Raw genomic sequence first — 19,287 nt, forward strand, 5'->3', positions numbered from 1 at the left:
ATGTTATTACTCGCGAGAGTTGACAGCCTACTGTATAGAATTACGCACCGCTAGCAAAATCATATGGACAAGTTCAGTTTGTATAAAAATACCACAATATTATTTTGAAATAATCGCTAAATTTTTAATATTTTTCCTATCCCCAATTAACAATAATGCGGTGTATCTAAACAAATTCCAAAAAAAGGCTGTCATTCGGTGTGGTAGCATACTTGGCAACTCTGTCATTATACCTTCAGCTGTATCTTTGTATACATATCAATAACACAGAAAGCAGCAGAAAAATCTAAAAATTTTATTTTTCCAACGTTCAAACATACACAAATTATACTGAATATCCGCAAAAATGGATGATGAAGAGACTGCAGGTAGGTGAAGGGAAATTTGACGTAGTTAAGGAAACTTATAAATGTGAGTTTGCTCAATGCGCAGAAATCGATGAGACCAGCTCATCCAGCACAAATACAAATACAAATGCAACTGCTATGGCAACGGCAACGGAAACTGCAGCTGAAATGCATGTTGAGTTAGAACAAGACGAGGAAATTCCACAAGGCAGCGAAAACGGAGCTGGAACTGGGGCTGGGGATGGAACTAGGGCTGAAGCTGGAGCTAGTGCAATTCATGCCGAGACAACGGCGCATGTGAGTAGTCGTGCGAGGCTTGAGAATATGATTGAGGAAGTGGATAATATGTTCGAGGAGGTGAGTGAGCTGATGGTCGATGTCACAGAGCTAATGCGCCGCGCCAACCAACTAAGGGAAGATGCTGGAACGGGTGCAGTTCCGCAAAATCCAACTGTGGCCACAAACACAACTCCTCCCGCTGAGATTGAGGAGGAGGAGGAGGGCCCGGAACAGCAAGCAGAACAGGCCTTGGTGAACAACGACAGTCCAAGTCAGGCTAGCATCAGCTCTAGGCACAGCGGGAGTGATATGTCCCTGGACAGTCCAGGCAGCGAAGGTTAGTCGGATGTCATTACAAGACAAAATCTAATTGTATTTCCTATTAAACATTGATGCAGATGACTCGGATGCGGAGGCAGTGCCACGTTGGATGATCCCGGCGAATCGTGTCCGTTCAGCGGTGGATATGTTGGTGTCGCAGGCTCGTAATCGTGATGGAGGTATTGCAACACTGTTGCGACGTGAAAACTTTTTACAGCGCGTGCGTAGCATGGTTTTTAGCCAGGATCGCATTCGTGGCAGGGCGAGCGATGATGCTAACAACGCTGATGTGATCAATACTGTTCCAGATGATACATCCGAAGCATCGCCGCCGCCACCCTTGGACGTTGACATGGAAGAGGGAGTACGTTTTGACACAAATCTGCCGGCAGAACATTCATATTTCGGTACGAATCTAAATCGTGTTCCCGGCGTGGACTACTTGGAAGTGGGCAGCACACATCGTATGCTGATATTCATGCACCAGCATATACTCTTCCCTGGCGAGGTGCTGCCCTTCATGATCGACGGCAACATTATTGACGAAGAAATCGAAGATACCGGACGAGATGGTGTGATCTTCGGCGTTGGCTTTCCGCTGATGCAGCCGCCTGACGACAACCCCCACAAGCTCTACGGCGTCACCTGTCAGATCTATGAGAAAGGCGAGAGTGGACGCCAGCATGTGTTTTACAAGTCACGCGCCTTGCAACGCATCGTCATAAACTGCGATGATATACAAGGGTGAGAATAATAGGCAAACGCTGGAGCTAGGTATATTTTCTTGTTAATCTTCACATTTCTACTGTAGGCCGCCCCAGTACATTGCAAGGAATCCGACAATGAAGTGCTATAGCAAGGTTAAAATATTGCCAGAGTACTTTCTGCCCGAGCCGCTTAAATGCATTGATATGGGCTCCTTGAATCGTTTTCGTGATATACCATCCATGCAGGAGAAATTTCGTCGTTTTCAACTAACCACAACGCCCTGGCCTGTCGAGGCTTGTGGGGAATACTCATTTGAACACATTGTGGAGAAGGCACGTCAAAAGCTGGAGATACATAAAATAGATACCATGCCAAAGTGCCCCATACAATTGTCGTTTTGGCTTGTGCGCAATTTGCATCTCACAGAAAAAATGATGCGCTTGACGTTTCTCACAGATTCTGTAAATATAAGACTGCAGATTATTGGCACCACCTTGAAGCACGAGTCGCTCTTCTATTGCCGTTACTGCAACAGTAGTCTGGCCTATTGCTCCGATCTATTTGCCATGTCTAAGCATGGCGTACAAACACAATATTGCAATTCAGGTTAGCTAATATATCGATGGAGTGTATCTATAACTGATGTGTTTTACTTTAATTCCAGCTGGCTATATACATGAGACAAACACAGTGTATAGGGTCATCGCGCATGCAATTGGTTATAGCGGAGAGCCATCCACCGAGTTTAGTTGGTTCCCCGGCTACCAGTGGCATATTATTATATGCAAGTTTTGTGCACAACATGTGGGCTGGGAGTTTAAGGCAGTTGAACCCAATTTGGCCCCCAAAGTGTTCTTTGGTCTGGCTGGGTCCAGCGTTCGCATTGGTAAAACCAGCGAACGTACCCCAACGCATGGCAGCAGATTTGTTGTACGCAATTTATTACGTCTTGTTTCTAGAGAACTGGAATGAGGCTGGCGGCTGGTGAAACGTATTGGCAGCTTCTGTGGTTGCTGTTGTCGTCGATGTCGACGATCTGATGGACCCGCATAATCTCTAAAGCTAAAATGTAGAGCATTCAAATTCGTTTCACTATCGCGTCTAAATACTTATACATTAGGAATGCAAAAGTCATTGTCTTCAGTAATGGACAGGATTGTACACGTGCAAACATTAAGATTGATTTACCAACTTATATTAAAGCTAATTCATATTTAAGATATTGGCGTGATTAATGTATTACTCTTTATTTTTTTAAATTTAAATAATTGTTGTATTCTACGTAGATACATATATATTCATTAAAATCCGAATACATATGCGAATTTCTGTGGAATGGATTTCATTTAGTCCTTGAGTAGCACCGCAAAGGATGTGGATAGCTTCTGAAAGGTTAAACAGAGTCTAATTTCTATATATCTATTACAATATTTATAGGTAAATACTTACGGCTTTGCAAAACGGACACTGGCCAAAGGATACTTCGAGAAATGTTTTGCCTTCGACCAGCGTATCGAACCATTCCTTCAGACAAGATGCATGGCACTTCAGCACACATCGAGAATTATCACAGGAGACAAGAGGCACCTCACCGTTGTCCAGTCGATACTCGAAGCATATATTGCAACGCTGCTGTTGGTCGTCATATTTCTTCAGATCAATCTCAGCGGGCATAGGAAAGTAACACAAGTCGAATATGTGCAAGAGATTCTTGTGCAAGTCCAGCTCAATATCCCAATTGCCGAGTCCATCGCTTAGCACGTGCCGTAGATGTGCCACCTCTTCGGTGGGTCCTATGATTTGCACGGCCATGGAGGCATAGCTGGCAAATGGATCGGCTATAGTTAGCTTGAGATATACACGCTCTTTGAGTGGAAATACACGTGTGTTATCCTTGGTAGTAATTGGACACGGTTGCAGCACATCGCACAGCTCATCAATACTTGAGAAACTGTCATAGAACGGGCGCAACTCATCCAACATCTTAAGATATAGATGCAAGATGTCGGTGAGAGAGCGAGAGCTATTTTCCAAAATATCTTCTAGTTGAATGCACTCGGGGAGACTGTGTGCTATTAAACGCAACGACGGCAACTCCAATTCCAAATAATGTGCTTCATGCTCGGTAAAACCACAGAAGCGTATTCTCGTGTATCTATCATTCAATTGCAGACGATATTCTTGCGGATTGTGCAAATCCAGTATCTCAGTATATATATTACTTTTATGTTGATTTGAACTAACATCCAAAATGGGTTCTCTGGGTATAAGCTGTACAATATGCAGTAGCAGATCATCAAGTTGCCAATTCGTCTGGATCTGTATATTTTCGGTTGTATAGCGTTTATATTCCAAGTGCTCTTGTACGCTCAATTGAAAGTCGCGCAGTTCTGGAAAATGTGGTAAATAGAGTTTTAGTCGTATCCATTTAGAATTTATATACACAACTCCGCTAAGAACTACGGCGTTATTTTTTTTTCGCTCAAAATATAAGCCGGGATATTTTAGTGCAAACTGCCGCTTTAAATTAGTCTGGTCCATATTAATTTTAAATTTTATTTGTTTTTTATTTATTTTAAATTATTGTAAGCGAGCGACAGTGGCGTCAAAAAAAGTATGACCGTGTTTGGCGCCAACCAATCGATAAGTTCGGAATGATGTGGGGGTTGGTCGATAGTCAGCCTACTGTTTCGATAACCATGTTAGGCATTTGTCTGGCAATTTCAAATCTTTGCTAATCTGGTCGATTCACGTAATATGAGTAAGAAATAGTTTACGCATTTGATCAGATGTGCCGGCTGTATTTACTCACACTTTACCCTAATCAAAAACGTTTCCCAACTATCTCAACGGTTCACTAATAGCTGCTCATTGGCACTAAGTAGCTGTTTGGACTTATCAGTCTAATTTTATATTATTTACTGATTTTGACGAAACCCGGACGGGCGTACACCTGCAGACTACATTGTATGTTCATCATTATCATTATCATTATGCCTATGGTTTTTTATTCTTCCCCATCTACTTTTTTTTAACACCTGGCCATCGATAGCAATCTGCGTCGCGTTTGATAAACCTCACACAACTTGACCATCAGTCCTAAACATTTGCTATTTAATGTTCCCTCATTGAGCCACCAGCTTCATTCACTGCTTATAACTGCTGGCGGTTTTGTGTTGTAGAGCCTGCAGAAGCTTGTCAAACTACAATTTATTTCCAATTTTCTCACAATGTTTCGTGTTGCTTTCCTGACACTTGCGTACCTGTGCATCACCTGCGGCGCTACACCAGTCAAAGAATGTAAGTTAATTAAATAAAGCAGGAGCAAATTTGCGTTGAAAGATTCTATTTATTTGGATTTTGTGTAAACATTTGAAAATTTATATAATTTAATATTTCTGTTAGGTTCGAACTTTCATCAGACTACACTTATTGAAATAACAGAAGAATACGGTTATAACGACTCCGCTTATAGCGTCTGGCTCCCAGACAAACTTATATGACCAAACTTATACGGTTATAGGGTCTTCTGGGTATAACGATGGTTATATGGGCGTTGTTATAATCTTATTCTACTGTATTTTCAAAACTAAACAACTTTTAAAACCATTTGTTTTTAACTAGTTTTTTTAAAGCCACTAATCAGTGTGACTGTATTAGTCACAACCTCACTTTATACATTAGAGCGTTACTAATTATTGTCTTTATAGTCTTTTTGATTAAAAAATATATATAAAAAATGTAGAATATTATTAAATGTTTATAACAAACAATTAAATGTGGCCAGTGCTCATGTACTCGTAGCGTACATGTGCTTAAAGCAATTCCGCCGAACTTTGCATTTTTGTTGCTGATAAACAAATACGTTTTCATGCAATGAATCCAATTAAAATCAGAATGTATATAATATTGCGAGTATATGCATATATATGCATATAACTGTCAATTCAATATATGACTTAACTTTTGATAACGCTTATCGCATAGGGAATGAAAAGCTTTCAGTGCACAATAAAAACTATAGCATACTTTAAAGAGCCGTACTGAATTTTCTTGCTTTGCAGGTCCAAATAAACCAGCTCCACTTAGCGTTGACATTCAAGACTGCCCGGAGCCGCCCTGTGTCGTCTACAAAGGTCAATTTGCTATTATGGATGTACAATTCTTGGGTGGTAAGTAAGATTTCCCCATATTCTTTACACAAAGTAATTGCACCCCTATCCGTTACACAGACAAAAACAATATTGCGAGCATTACGGCAAAAGTACAAGCAAGAGCATTCGGCATGAATTTACCTTACGATCTGCCCGAGGAAATATCCAATGTGTGCATAAATCTATTGTATGGAGCCATGTGCCCCATTTACAAGGACGAGGATGTTACGTACAGGTTCAATTTTTATGTGGAGCCCTTCTTTCCCGAAATTACGGCCGACGTCACTGTTACACTGAACGATGCCGATGACAATCCGATTAGCTGCTTTATGGTCAGCTGTAAGCTCCGCAAAGGCCCATCATCGCGACTCGAGCTAGAAGCGATTGATGGCGATACGTTGATTGAATAGAGCCGTTGTACTATACTACGCGACACTCGTGGACTAACTGATTTGACCGTTTGGTCTTTTCAAATAAATATTGAATGCTTAACTTTGTTTACCACAGTCGACGTCATGGTTTCTTTTCGCCTTCCAGTGCACCGCCTAATCGGCTCACCTGATAAAGAATTTTGGTGTGTTTGATGACGTTGTGATTTGCACTCAAATTATAAATTAATATTAATTGCCTGGGTAACTCAAATGCTAATAAAATCAGCATTGATAATCATTTATTGACCGGCAGCAAGCTTCATGAATTGGTCATATGGTGCTACTCGAATGTGCTTGATATAATGGCTACGAATTTGATTGAGTGCAAAACAACACTGAACGAAATTAGAGAAGATTTTAATTCATTAATTAATTACTTAATTTGTCTATAAATTTCGATGAGTATAATTAAATTAGTATTTGAAGTGAGAGATGTTATTTTTTTAAATATTAAATTGGTTTATTAAACACATACACAAATTGTGAACTATTTAAAAACTAATGGAAGCTAAATAGTTATAAAGTACCAAATTGTATAAAAGTATTGAAAATTTTCTAATTTGTAGATCCACAAGGCTGTATTTATAGAGAGATCAATAATTCATTTAATAGGCCGAGGTATAAAGACTGGGGAGCTTGTTTGAAGAGTTCTTTCTCATATATCATAATTTTTAAATTATCTCTATAAGTAAATTATGAAATAGCTGTTAAGCCCTAAAATTCTTTTACGTCGGTAAGTTATTTAAATAATTTTTAAATTATTAAATAATAAATATTTTTCTTTAAAGTTCTTTTGTTATATAAGTTGAATAATAAAATTAGCTTTTTATTCATTATTATTATATATATAAATTGCATTTTAATATTTAAATTGCATTTTAATATAAGTTAATCGCTAGAAATTCCAGTATGCCCTTAATAGGTATGAATTTTGCACAGTGTGTGATGATTCTCCCACTTGAAGTGTACTTGATAAGGTCGACAGTCAATCAACGCCTTTTGCTACTGATAGCCTCTGGGTACATTTCTCTGTTCGGCCTTCACGTTTCTATTCCAGTGGTTGGGAACCAATGCGCGAACAGGTGTGCTGCGCTAGCTTATCAATGTTTAGTATTACGTTTATTAAGACTCAATACACTTGAATACACTTTTGGAGTACGTCGAACTTTTATGAACCATTGCACTTAAATCTTTATTGATTAAGTTTATGGCAATTTAATGTCTTCAGTATGATGCAGCGAACTATTAATGAAAACAATTGTCTTTACCATATTAAACTTTTATTTACGATTAAAAAAAAAAACATCATAGTATTAATATGCCGATATATAAATGGGTTTAATATAGAATATTTTTTTAGTTCAGATAGTTGAGCTCGTAGCGAGTGCTGCCTGGCCCTTTCTTCACTTTAATATCGCAGACAAAGCAGGTGGCTATATCTTTATCCTGATCCACCAAATAGATTTCAATTTTGACACCAACCTCGGGATAATCTCCAATTGGGAACTTAAACAAATAGGTAACATCCTCGGTGGGATACAGCGGACAGTAAGCGCCATACATGAGATTTGGACAGACGGCGGCTACATCTGGGGGCAGCTCGTAGGGAACTGTTATAAAGCCCAGTGTGGTGGCCTTCACAAGGGTTGTCAGCTGCGTTATATACTTGTCGACAGCAAAATCTATTTCAAATGATTGCGTTGTTCCCTTGATGATGTTGCACGGCGGGACCACACATCCAGCGACACGCACCTCCAGCGGAAAGGGCTTATTGCCCGAGCCTAGAAATCGAATAGATAATTCACAAATATAACTTATATTTATATTATAGAGTAAATAATAATGGTAACCTACAGCGCTTGACTTCGGTGGCGGGCAATTTCTCCTCGGCCTGGATCCCATTCAGAAAAAAAATGACAAGCAAAATGCTTAGACTGATGAGCACTCTCTGTTGCATTTTGTATTGTTTTATTTCAAGAACTAAATTAATATTTAGCAATTAGTTAGAAAAACTTCGTTTTTATAGTCACAACACATGAGCTCTAAGTGAGTGAGTGAATCGCTTTGGTTATCTTATCAAGTGAAGGCGTTTCTAATTTGTGAACAAAACAATTTGGTTTGTCAGCTCTTGAGCACTTTTTGTTCAAAGGAACACCAATCATTGCGAAGCTAAATTTACTCATGCGAGTATAATGAATATAATAAATTTAGATATAAATATGCTAGTATATATAAATATATATATGTATACCTATACATAGACTTTACTAAGCTAAACAGCTTTCTCATACGAACTAAATTTGTGTGCCATGTGATTGCTCTAAAATTTCTTTTAAACTGGCACTCTATGCACATTAATTATTTAAGGGAAGGATTTTTAAATGTGTGTCTCAGATTTGAAAAGCTTTTTATATATTTTCTTTGAGCGCGAACGAGAGAACGAAAATAGAGACTCTAAGTAAGGCACAATATAGATGTTTTAATATATACATATGTTTTATAAACTACTCTGGTCAGCTTAAGAGACCAATTTAAAAATACTTGTTAGTGCATTGCGAATGACACGAAACATCGTTGTCCCAAGCACCGCGTGGAATACAAAGCCAGTGCGAAATAAATCCTTGAACAGAAAAAATCAGACGACCAAGCTTACTGAGAAATGCACAAAGCATTTATATATTTATATATAGATATATATATTCCCATTTATATGAAATGAAACCCAGAAACAGAAACATTTGTACTGCAGCCAAAGCCATTGTCAATGAAACTTCAAATAAAAATAAAAAATTACACGAAACCGACTAAAAGTAAGCTGAAAAATATAATTTTTCCGACGTACAGTGAAAATTCGCCAGCGGTAAGTGTGCGAGGTGCTCTCATAAAGTTTATCCAATGAATAAAATAAATGAAATGACAAATTTGAATTTGTGGTAGCTTTGAGAAATGAGAAATTCGTTTATGAGAACATGATATGGAATAAACTTATTATCTAATGTTTCAGTATGGATTAGCTCTCAGCTCGTAGATCATTCGTTCTGATTTAGTCTAGATTGATTCTGTGTCAATTCAACTTCGTCTCGATTTAGTCTGCATTCAGTTACACTTATGGCAGCCTCTGATACAAAAATTCACCTAACAGCCCTCGGAAAAACATTTTTTCGCAAATAGAAAAAAAAGGTCGAAAAATCTCGTAATGCTACGGCGGGTGGTGGTTGAGTCTGTGGGTTGACATGTGGCCAGCGCAGCATGAGATTTTCGCATACATGCTGCTGAAATCTGTAAGTCTTGTCCCCAGCTCTCGACCTCTTCCGTATCTTCTGCCCTACCACCTGGACGCCTTCTGCTTGATGTCACATACTGCACAGTTGTAATTGTTGTGGCATTATTTAATATGTCAAAGCAATGGCAAAATCCTATACAAAATGTCCTCATACTGTACTCTCCTGTGTATGTGCGTGTGTGTATATGTCACGGCTTTTAGCTTCTTATTTTGCGAATGGGACCGCAATATTTGATTAACATCAAGCGCCTGGCATTGATTTCTGTCGTACTTAGGTACATATAGATTTGTATGCATGTGTATATGTATGTATATACACGAGATTCTCTATTTTCAGTCCCATCTAATAAAATTATCTGAGCCGGAAAATCTGAGCAGGGCGACCGGGCGGCATACTTTCACAGTCTCAGCATTACTTACCCCATTTGCCATTTCCGTTTGCACTTTTCTGCCGGTTTATTTTTGGATGCTTTCCCTTTGCATTCTGCCTCCTGTTTTTTGCATATTCCCCAAAGTATTACCTGGCTCTTTTCACTATCCGCTTCCCTCGAGCTTAGCTGATGTACTGCCTTTTGAAATCGATAATGCGTGTCGTCTCTTTATTTTCAGTTATTTAGGTTATTTATGTCATTTGGATTAATGATTTAGCGAATGCAACAAGGAATATCTTTGATAATTCGCTGCATACTTTTATGCGCCAAGTGGAGATACAGATACAGATACAGATACAAATACAAATACAAATACAGATACAGATACAGATACAGATACAGATACAGATACAGATACAGATACAGATACAGATACAGATACAGATACAGATACAGATACAGATACAGATACAGATACAGATACAGATACAGATACAGATACAGATACAGATACAGATACAGATACAGATACAGATACAGATACAGATACAGATACAGATACAGATACATAGATAGATATAGATAGATAGATAGATAGATATAGATATAGATATAGATATAGATATAGATATAGATATAGATATAGATATAGATATAGATATAGATATAGATATAGATATAGATATAGATATAGATATAGATATAGATATAGATATAGATATAGATATAGATATAGATATAGATATAGATATAGATATAGATATAGATATAGATATAGATATAGATATAGATATAGATATAGATATAGATATAGATATAGATATAGATATAGATATAGATATAGATATAGATATAGATATAGATATAGATATAGATATAGATAGATATAGATATAGATATAGATATAGATATAGATATAGATATAGATATAGATATAGATATAGATATAGATATAGATATAGATATAGATATAGATATAGATATAGATATAGATATAGATATAGATATAGATATAGATATAGATATAGATATAGATATAGATATAGATATAGATATAGATATAGATATAGATATAGATATAGATATAGATATAGATATAGATATAGATATAGATATAGATATAGATATAGATATAGATATAGATATAGATATAGATATAGATATAGATATAGATATAGATATAGATATAGATATAGATATAGATATAGATATAGATATAGATATAGATATAGATATAGATATAGATATAGATATAGATATAGATATAGATATAGATATAGATATAGATATAGATATAGATATAGATATATAGATATAGATATAGATATAGATATAGATATAGATATAGATATAGATATAGATATAGATATAGATACAGATACAGATACAGATACAGACACAGATTCGGTTGCCGATGCAGATACAAACACAGTTACAAATATGTCACACTCTATTCGGTATATTTTGGTAAAGTTTGATTTAAGCTGGCACGTTTCAATCTGTCTGTAGCCAGGAACTCAATTAATTTGTCAAATCAAAGCTGACAGCGTCGAATGCCAACATTCGAGCCCGGCAATTTGTCACGCCAAGCCCCTGGCTGGAGCGCAGACTGTCCGCAGCGGAGTTCAGGTCACCTCACCTCACCTGCCTGTGACCTTTTGGGCCTCAATCAGGGCATTCCCAATGCGACTTTTGTTTACACGTAATTTAATAGCTGCAAGTTGGTTGCATTGTGTCTCAATTAGGCGACAATTTGATTTCTGTTGCTGTTAATTTTTCATTAAATTTTATAGGCATATTTGATGATTCGGTCGTGTGCTGTCAATTAATAGAGGAATGCTTCCTCCAACACGCCCAGTTATCACTGCACAGTCACCCTGTCAACAGGTGTGCTAATTGAGGCACGAACAACCCTTCTAATGCAATCAAACTACCCCCAGATGAATTTACTGTGTTCTCCATTATAGTTTGTCATAGTTTGCCTTAGCTGACGAGTGCATTCAACTGTTTGTATTTTAACAATGTACCAAAACCAGTTTTTTGAGGTTTTCATTTCCAGAAACCGTGTAAATATTTGGGATGTTTTGAGACAGGGTATATTGGGAGTAAGCATGGGTATGTAATTGGTGGGAGATATCATAAGGCTTTCCACCTGTATTCTATCTTTTCTAGTTCCTTTATAATAGGAATTAGATATAATATGTCAATTGATTGTCTACTATTCATCGATAAATATCGATTGTATAATTGTTGATAGTATTATTCATTCATTATACAGGCTATCTTTTAGTCGATTATTCTCCATGCTGAAGCTTTCTATTACCTTCGAGTCAACTGACCAACTGCCCTTGAGCAGAATTTTCTTTTCACTTGCAATTTTCAGCTGCGTCCCTTTGCATAGTTTTCCGCCCTGGCGCGCACTTTGATATATTTCAGCAGCAATTTGCTTAGGCTGTCATGCAAAAATTATCAAATATTTCTTTTTTCTCCTCTTTCAAACCAAGAGCTTTAATTAATTTGGCCAGCTACCAAGCTGCCTGGCTACCTGGATGTTGATTGGGGCGCTATAATTAAATGAATGCAAAATTCATGTTTCCCGAAATCAAGAGAACATGCGTTTCGACAAGTTTGCTGTCGAGCAATTTACCTTTGGCACAAGGCTTACGTGTTGGCATTTAATGTAGACCCCCATTTAACTTGCCTTCCTTCTTACCTTCTCCATTTTGTTGGACTCAAATACGTTGAAACATTTGCTTGCAAAAATATTACTCTATTTTGCATAAATATGTGGAAGTCTCACTCCCGCTCCCTTCTTCACTCTCTTTGTGTATTTAAAATACAGTCATGCATAATTAACCAGCAAAAGCGTTGGAGTTGAATACTGACTTTTTAATACTGGTTCGTGATTTAAAAATATTCTAAGAAATTTAATACAAATATTAGAGTTTAAAAGTATTGATTCTAGAATTTTTTTTTAAAGTGTGCAGTATTTCGACTTATTTACTTGAAAAACGATAAAATAGAAAACATATACTCTTGATAGAGCATATATTCCCTAAATATATAGTTAACACACCCAGTAGCACAACCATATTACCCTTTTCTACTATTCCTGACCGAGTAGAAAATTGCAGTATGAAAGTTTTGCATATTATACGTATGGCTTGGGCTTTTGATGCTCTATAATTTTAGTTTAAAACTTAGCTCAATTTTTATATACTTTCGGAATTTTACAACTCAATGTTGAAACATCGTAGTTTTACATGCAATTCTCCTGAATATTTATTTCAGCTGGCTTAAATGCTTAATTTATAAGATACAGTTGTTAATCTTAAATTTATTAGATACTTCGGGAAACATGAGGTTTTAATTCACAAATTTGCACTTAAGCTTAATTAAAGCTTAATTAAAAAAAAAATTGTAAAATGCAAACTTTTCTTTATATATATATATATATATTTATTAAGTGTTGAACCCGTACATCAAATATATAACCATAACAACACAGGGAAGATAAATTAATAATAGAGCCGAACTCCATACCGAGTTATGGGGATTTTAAGTTGTGGAGGTTTTACTATTGTTCAATAGTTTTGGCAAAGCCTTGCCGTTTGAGTCTTCTTAGAGGTCTGGCAGGTGTCTCTGCGGTGTCTCTACAGTCTTTCACTGTACCTGCTTGTGTGCCTGCCAATCTGCTCTTCGACAGTATGCAGCTTTAAATCTTTGTGTAGTGTGGATCCACGTATATACCAGGGACAGTTTGTAATCTATCGAAGTACTCTATTTTGCAGTACTTGTATTCTTTTGTAGTTGGATTTGACAGCAATCCCCCAAATCTGCACTCCATAAAGCCATATAGGCGAAATGCAATGAACGTATACCGCTCGGTAAAATGCAAACTATCAACATAACCCTACAAAAACCCAGTAACTGCTATACATTCCAGTCAAAATATTAGATGAGGCGCAACAAATCATACAGAATGAGGCAAATGCAAATTAAAATATTTGCTTGAGTTTAAGCACTTCAATGTGCAAGGGAAGCCAATCATTTAAGCATTTTAATAAGCTCGACGTAAACATTTAAAAATCAATTTTCACAAAAAAAAAGAAGAAGAAATTACAACAACAACGTGAACAACAAGAAGAAAATCAAGTTACTCGCAATCTGTGGAAAATCGCTTAGCTAATTTGCATATAAAACAGTTGAAATTTAAAACACAAAATATGAGAATATTGATGAAATTTGGATAAGAAGTGCTTCGCTAAGTTCACCCCTTGACATTCTGGTAATCCTGTTGCTCCTGTTGCGTCTGCTGGTGGTGCTACTTGTAAAGTCAAGTGGGTGTAAGAAATTGTATAAAACTTGCTTCAAATTGCCTATGCATATAAATTGATGTTAATGTGACGAGCAAATACAAATATATGTACATATATATAAAGGCAGGCAAATATTCCCCTCTATATCTATTTCTCTCTCTCTTTCTCTCTGTCTGTCAACAAGGGTAGATTTCTTGTTGCCTGAAAATATGCAACGCAAACTGTGTTTTCTCTTACTGTTTGCTATTTTTGCTAATCGCTTGCTAATTTTATTAACACCATCGATTGATAAGCTCAAATAACGCGTTTACCTGTACCTCTAGCGGTTATCTGTTACTTGGCGGCTCAGTTCACCTGCACTGGCCGTATCTTCAATGTGTTTTGACAGTGTAAGTGCACTCGGTAAGGCACGCGAAAACAATCAAGACATTGAGAGGAAACTATTCTGAGTCATAGCAGAGTCTATTGAGTCTCTCAAGAGCTGCATTATGAATCAGCTATTAAGATTCCCCTGAAGTACATAAATCTATTTCAATATACCATAAAATAATTAAAGGAAAATGTTCAGCTTTAGGTTAGAATTACGCCTAATGATGTCTGATCTACTAAGTATATATTTTATTCTAGCTAAAATTTGTTAAAAAAGTTGTAAGCATTTGGACCTATTTATAAAGCAAATATTGAAATAATATTTAAGTAAGTGGCAAAGCTAAGCTAAGCAGTTAAATGCTATCGCTGAAATATAAATTTTGTAGGTTTACTTATATCATATTCATGATTCATATTATATACGTTTTACACCTAACTATAGAACTTGAACTATACTGCCAGAGAGACTACCACCTGAACTTAAATACTTCAATTAGTGAGCAAATCAGTACACACAATTGTATTATAATATTTTTATATTAAAATATTATCTTATTATTGGCTATATATAAATACGTAATTTTAAATGAACAAAATTTATATCCCAACTTATGCAAGCAACAATTACACAAAACACTTTTGATTTCATTAAATGTATATTTTAATCGCAGACCAACAAATAAACGAATTTAGACAATAGATTAGCCAGACCTACTTTTGATAGCTTCCTACATTGGCGATGATACAATAAAATGGTCTAATTGCTGCTCCGATTAGATTGGGCAGCAAGTGCGACTGAACTGAGGCAGTTCCCATTGATATAAAAGGCAGCGATTGCACCACAACGAACATAACAATTCAAAACAGCTTTGGATTAACACCTTAAGTTGAAATACTCGCAAAGAGAACTCCCTAAAATATATACAAATACAAAATGTCTACCAGTCAAGTTTTTCTATATGCCTGCCTGATCTTTGGACTAATGCTGACACTTGCTAGCGCCGATACGCCCATCAGAAAATGTGAGTAAATTACAATGAAATCCTGTATAATTCGTTTCCTCATTAGGGGTATTCCATTATAGGCGCCAATGCCAAGAGTCCGCTGCCGTTGATGGTTCAAATAAATGACTGCAATGCATTGCCCTGTGAATTGCTCAAGGGTCAAGAGTCCAGCATAGCCATACAGTTTGTAGCCAGTGAGTATATAGCAGAGCCTATAGAAACATATAAAGAAAGGTATCTAATTGATGATATTTATGCCTCCATCGACAGCTCGTAATGCCATGCATCAGCTGACGGCCAAGGTTTATTTGACCTCGCTAGGCGTTACCATACCCTATGAGCTGGACGCCCAGCGCAGCAATGTCTGCGAGAATCTGTTGCACGGCGCCTACTGTCCTCTGGACGCTGGCGAGGATGTCACCTATCGCCTCCGGCTGCCCGTGGCCAGCAGTCAGCCAGAGGTGCCCACTCGCCTGCAGGTGACGCTGCACGATTCGGAGCGGGGCAATGAGGTGGTCGCCTGCTTTATGACCGATACGCGTGTGCGCAAAGCTTAGGCTAATTAACTTATGCTCTAGTTGGTAATGATAATCGTATTGTTTATGAAACATTGTATCAATGTTTGCTATTAATCGCAACTAAGCTGCTAACATATAAGCTGCTCTTGCTGGCGGCACTATTAGAGATTATGAATAAATAATTAAGCCAAAACATTATTAATCATTTAACAGCACATGTTAGTTAATTACCACACATATGGGACGGACAGGCGGACTGGTGGATAGACTATAAGCTGCCTAAGTTGAATCGACAGTTACGCAACATAACTTCCCCATGCCTCCTGCTCCCATTTACTTCTTCTCTCTCTGTCTCTCTCTCACATGCCACCCAGTGAATCGGCTTAATTAAATGACGCAGAAAATTACACAACACCTGCTCAGAGTTGGGTATTTGGCGCTGTTTGCGTGCGTGACACGAGAATGTTCGGCATTTTACGCGGCATTTGTGATTAGAAAATGGAATTTTAGAAATTAAAAGTGCCCTATTTCTACTGACTATATACATACTCTAGCTTTCTCCGACTCCATCTAGATTGCTCTTCATCTTTCTACATACTTTCCTTGTTGCCCATCCCTTGATATAACATATTTATTGCAGTTTTTTATTATAATTTAAACATTTTTGTAATTTATATTTTACAATATAAACATTATAATATATGGATCTAATGAATCTAAGTAATTTAGATTTAAGGTACATGAAAGTTATATAGCCGCATCTTTGGGGTAAGTTAGATCAAATGTAAATGATTGTCGACATTATCTAAAGATAGATAGATTTAATTATAGAAGAGTATAGCAAATACATAGACAAGGATTTTTTAGAAAAAGGGATATTTATTTATAAGAAGAATGTGCGTATTGGATAAGAATTTCAAGCATTCTTAAAGGAAGCCTTTTGAAGTTTGACGATAAGTTCAGCATAGTGTTGTATCCAATTCAAATATGATGCAGCCGACTGTACCTGATTCTTAAGCCCAGATTTGTATTCCCCTCACTCCCTCCCCTTTCACATAAATACATATTTATTACTAGAATCATTTCATATAAAATTATAATTAACATAAACCTAAAGTTCAGAATGTCTAAGTATGATAAAATTTTGAAATCTGCTTTCGTAGTGTTGGAAAACGTTGTCAAACTCTCATCTCTACAGTTGGCAATGACTAAGTGACTGACTGACTGACTAAGTGAGTGTTTACACTCAAACTCTTTCGTTTATTGAGGTGTTGACGCTGCGTGCGGTTTTTCATAAATTTACAACTTTTCATTCCAAACAATTGCCATTTCCACAAATGCACGTACATCCACATCCATAGTCCTATCAACACAACCACATCCAGCCACTGTGGCTGCAGTCGCTGCTGTGGCTATGGCTTCCTTCCTGTCATTTGGCAAAAGCAACGCTAATTGGCTTTTCAACACTTTGCTCCTTCCTGACTGACTTTATATATACACGATAGTATATAGTGTTTATGTATATATAGTATATACTTATATAGTGCATATATTTTATGGGCTATGTCACAGAGTCGTTTGTTTCTTGTTTCGCCTAATGAATGAGCCCTGATTGCGCACATATCCGTCGGTTAGCTAATTGAGACGTCGACTAAGTGGTGACATAGTAGCACCCACTATGTATGTATATAGAACCTGTATATTTATATGTTGACTATATATGTATACTTGACAAATTGCTTATAAACTATGTTAGAGAACTTCCGCACTTCATAAAATGTAACACGATAAAACATCTCGAACAGGAAGTTTAATTAGCTTAAAATTCTATAAAGTTAGAAAAACTATAAAGATGAAGAAATATAATTAACTAGTAAGCTAAATAGAATATAAGTATGAAATAGAATTAGGCTAAGGCTTAACTTTACAAAGTTCCAAAACTACTGACAAAATCAGCTAACTTTTGAGATTGTTTAAATAATTTTCGAATGGGTGAGGAATATGATTGATGGTATACTAATACATATATAAATTCGTAGAGTAATTTAGGAAGTTTTAACTTGTGTTATATATTTATTTCATATTTATTTAAATATATTATGAATATATGAATGAAAATGAAAATTTACAATTGGACGTAAGCATCAAATTAAGATTAATTAATGTTGGATGTATTCACCTGATATATTGTAATAAAATAAATTTTTAACATATAATACTGATAATGCTGGTTGTTAAATATTTTTAAAAATATTTTAAATTAAAAAAACATTTTTTTTTTTCTTTTATTTTCTTTTTTAACTTAATTTTTATTTCAGAATTTTATTATTTGTATTTAGAAATACTGAGAACTGTTTTGATTATTCAGAGTAAAATTTAACTTTGAATATAATTTTTCAGAACTCATTTCGCCCAGCTCATCCACACATTACGTACAGGGTATCTTTAGTTCATCCAAACTTTAACGACAAATTAAATTATCCCCATTAAGTGATATTGTATATTTTATGTTTATAATTTCATGCAGACTGAATATGATATCATTTCGTTATGGAACGTCTGCTCATTCTATTGGGGCTTTGCGCTTTAGTCCACACGCAATACTTGAATAATTCATCTGAGGAAGAAAATGACTCAGAGGTAATAATTTTAAAATATATACAAATCATAGAGCTATCGGCTAAAACATTGAATTTCAATTAGTTGTTTTTCGAACGCATTCGAGTTCATGCCGACCAGCACTTCATGAAGGCCTTTACCCATATACACGAGGATCGCAAACACTTCGATGTCTTTGTCAAGCTGGATCGGAAGCTGGGCAGCAACTATCTCATTATGAATATAAATATGCGGGCGAAGCGCGAGGGTAGCAATGATTTCATCAAGATCTTCGATTTACGTCACATGGACTTTTGCTTGTTTCTCAACAATCCGGAGTTCCGTCACTTCTTCATGGACACCATACACTTCAGCAAAGTTCTGGAATGTCCCGTGCAGGTGGGCAACTATAGCATTAAGAATATAAGCGTGTTGAATATAGTCAACGAGCACAGAATGCGCAAAGGCACTTACAAGTTCTTCGCCGAAATTGTCGAAGTCACCAGTGATATACCCAAAATATTTGCTCTGCAAGTCATCACGATCGTAATGTAACATCTGAAAAAATTAAATTTGATGGCATTT

At 36.4% G+C, this 19,287-nt stretch overlaps 6 protein-coding genes across 8 annotated transcripts; 4 read left to right on the forward strand and 2 right to left on the reverse strand.

Annotated features, from left to right (window-relative positions):
• The first annotated feature begins 86 nt into the window (after positions 1-86).
• Positions 87-2,873, forward strand: LOC6573232 (protein cereblon). Of its 3 annotated transcripts, none has more exons than XM_015166822.3 (6): positions 87-368; positions 433-644; positions 705-963; positions 1,025-1,691; positions 1,759-2,261; positions 2,320-2,873. In XM_015166822.3, the coding sequence occupies exons 1-6, from the start codon at positions 347-349 to the stop codon at positions 2,625-2,627; spliced, it is 1,971 nt and encodes a 656-aa protein (XP_015022308.1). In that variant the 5' UTR covers positions 87-346; the 3' UTR covers positions 2,628-2,873. The 3 variants fall into 3 exon arrangements, with proteins under 3 accessions (XP_015022308.1, XP_001999319.1, XP_015022309.1); XM_015166823.3 differs by having other exon boundaries at positions 89-368; positions 433-963; positions 1,025-1,126; positions 1,256-1,691; XM_001999283.4 differs by having other exon boundaries at positions 88-368; positions 433-963.
• A 4-nt stretch (positions 2,874-2,877) lies between these two features.
• On the reverse strand, positions 2,878-4,292 carry LOC6573231. Its single transcript, XM_001999282.4, has 2 exons — positions 3,105-4,292; positions 2,878-3,040 (listed from the first exon to the last, which is right to left on the reverse strand). The coding sequence occupies exons 1-2, from the start codon at positions 4,194-4,196 to the stop codon at positions 3,002-3,004; spliced, it is 1,131 nt and encodes a 376-aa protein (XP_001999318.1). The 5' UTR covers positions 4,197-4,292; the 3' UTR covers positions 2,878-3,001.
• Positions 4,293-4,791: 499 nt separating this feature from the next.
• LOC6573230 (mite group 2 allergen Gly d 2.02) lies at positions 4,792-6,315 on the forward strand. The gene is made up of 3 exons (XM_001999281.4): positions 4,792-4,955; positions 5,720-5,827; positions 5,888-6,315. The coding sequence occupies exons 1-3, from the start codon at positions 4,886-4,888 to the stop codon at positions 6,217-6,219; spliced, it is 510 nt and encodes a 169-aa protein (XP_001999317.1). The 5' UTR covers positions 4,792-4,885; the 3' UTR covers positions 6,220-6,315.
• Positions 6,316-7,503: 1,188 nt separating this feature from the next.
• Positions 7,504-8,229, reverse strand: LOC6573229. The gene is made up of 2 exons (XM_001999280.4): positions 8,095-8,229; positions 7,504-8,021 (listed from the first exon to the last, which is right to left on the reverse strand). The coding sequence occupies exons 1-2, from the start codon at positions 8,195-8,197 to the stop codon at positions 7,597-7,599; spliced, it is 528 nt and encodes a 175-aa protein (XP_001999316.1). The 5' UTR covers positions 8,198-8,229; the 3' UTR covers positions 7,504-7,596.
• Positions 8,230-15,428: 7,199 nt separating this feature from the next.
• On the forward strand, positions 15,429-16,314 carry LOC6573228 (NPC intracellular cholesterol transporter 2). Its single transcript, XM_001999279.4, has 3 exons — positions 15,429-15,604; positions 15,667-15,780; positions 15,857-16,314. Exons 1-3 carry the CDS (start codon positions 15,517-15,519, stop codon positions 16,141-16,143), a joined length of 489 nt encoding a protein of 162 aa, XP_001999315.1. The 5' UTR covers positions 15,429-15,516; the 3' UTR covers positions 16,144-16,314.
• Positions 16,315-18,654: 2,340 nt separating this feature from the next.
• LOC6573227 lies at positions 18,655-19,287 on the forward strand. Its single transcript, XM_032728039.2, has 2 exons — positions 18,655-18,744; positions 18,808-19,287. The coding sequence occupies exons 1-2, from the start codon at positions 18,655-18,657 to the stop codon at positions 19,255-19,257; spliced, it is 540 nt and encodes a 179-aa protein (XP_032583930.2). The 3' UTR covers positions 19,258-19,287.

This window comes from Drosophila mojavensis, unplaced genomic scaffold (assembly GCF_018153725.1).
Source record: "Drosophila mojavensis isolate 15081-1352.22 unplaced genomic scaffold, ASM1815372v1 contig_16, whole genome shotgun sequence".
Lineage (NCBI taxonomy): Eukaryota > Metazoa > Arthropoda > Insecta > Diptera > Drosophilidae > Drosophila > Drosophila mojavensis.

Coding starts and splice junctions, on each gene's coding strand:
- LOC6573231 (XM_001999282.4), bottom strand. CDS start 4,196: ATGGACCAGACTAATTTAAAGCGGCAGTTTGCACTAAAATATCCCGGC. Junction 3,041..3,104: donor AGTGTCCGTTTTGCAAAGCC/GTAAGTATTTAC, acceptor TTAACCTTTCAG/AAGCTATCCACATCCTTTGC.
- LOC6573229 (XM_001999280.4), bottom strand. CDS start 8,197: ATGCAACAGAGAGTGCTCATCAGTCTAAGCATTTTGCTTGTCATTTTT. Junction 8,022..8,094: donor CGCCACCGAAGTCAAGCGCT/GTAGGTTACCAT, acceptor TTCGATTTCTAG/GCTCGGGCAATAAGCCCTTT.
- LOC6573227 (XM_032728039.2), top strand. CDS start 18,655: ATGGAACGTCTGCTCATTCTATTGGGGCTTTGCGCTTTAGTCCACACG. Junction 18,745..18,807: donor AGGAAGAAAATGACTCAGAG/GTAATAATTTTA, acceptor AATTTCAATTAG/TTGTTTTTCGAACGCATTCG.
- LOC6573232 (XM_001999283.4), top strand. CDS start 347: ATGGATGATGAAGAGACTGCAG. Junction 369..432: donor GGATGATGAAGAGACTGCAG/GTAGGTGAAGGG, acceptor CTCAATGCGCAG/AAATCGATGAGACCAGCTCA. Junction 1,692..1,758: donor AACTGCGATGATATACAAGG/GTGAGAATAATA, acceptor TTTCTACTGTAG/GCCGCCCCAGTACATTGCAA.
- LOC6573230 (XM_001999281.4), top strand. CDS start 4,886: ATGTTTCGTGTTGCTTTCCTGACACTTGCGTACCTGTGCATCACCTGC. Junction 4,956..5,719: donor CGCTACACCAGTCAAAGAAT/GTAAGTTAATTA, acceptor CTTGCTTTGCAG/GTCCAAATAAACCAGCTCCA. Junction 5,828..5,887: donor GGATGTACAATTCTTGGGTG/GTAAGTAAGATT, acceptor TCCGTTACACAG/ACAAAAACAATATTGCGAGC.
- LOC6573228 (XM_001999279.4), top strand. CDS start 15,517: ATGTCTACCAGTCAAGTTTTTCTATATGCCTGCCTGATCTTTGGACTA. Junction 15,605..15,666: donor CGATACGCCCATCAGAAAAT/GTGAGTAAATTA, acceptor ATTCCATTATAG/GCGCCAATGCCAAGAGTCCG. Junction 15,781..15,856: donor AGCCATACAGTTTGTAGCCA/GTGAGTATATAG, acceptor CTCCATCGACAG/CTCGTAATGCCATGCATCAG.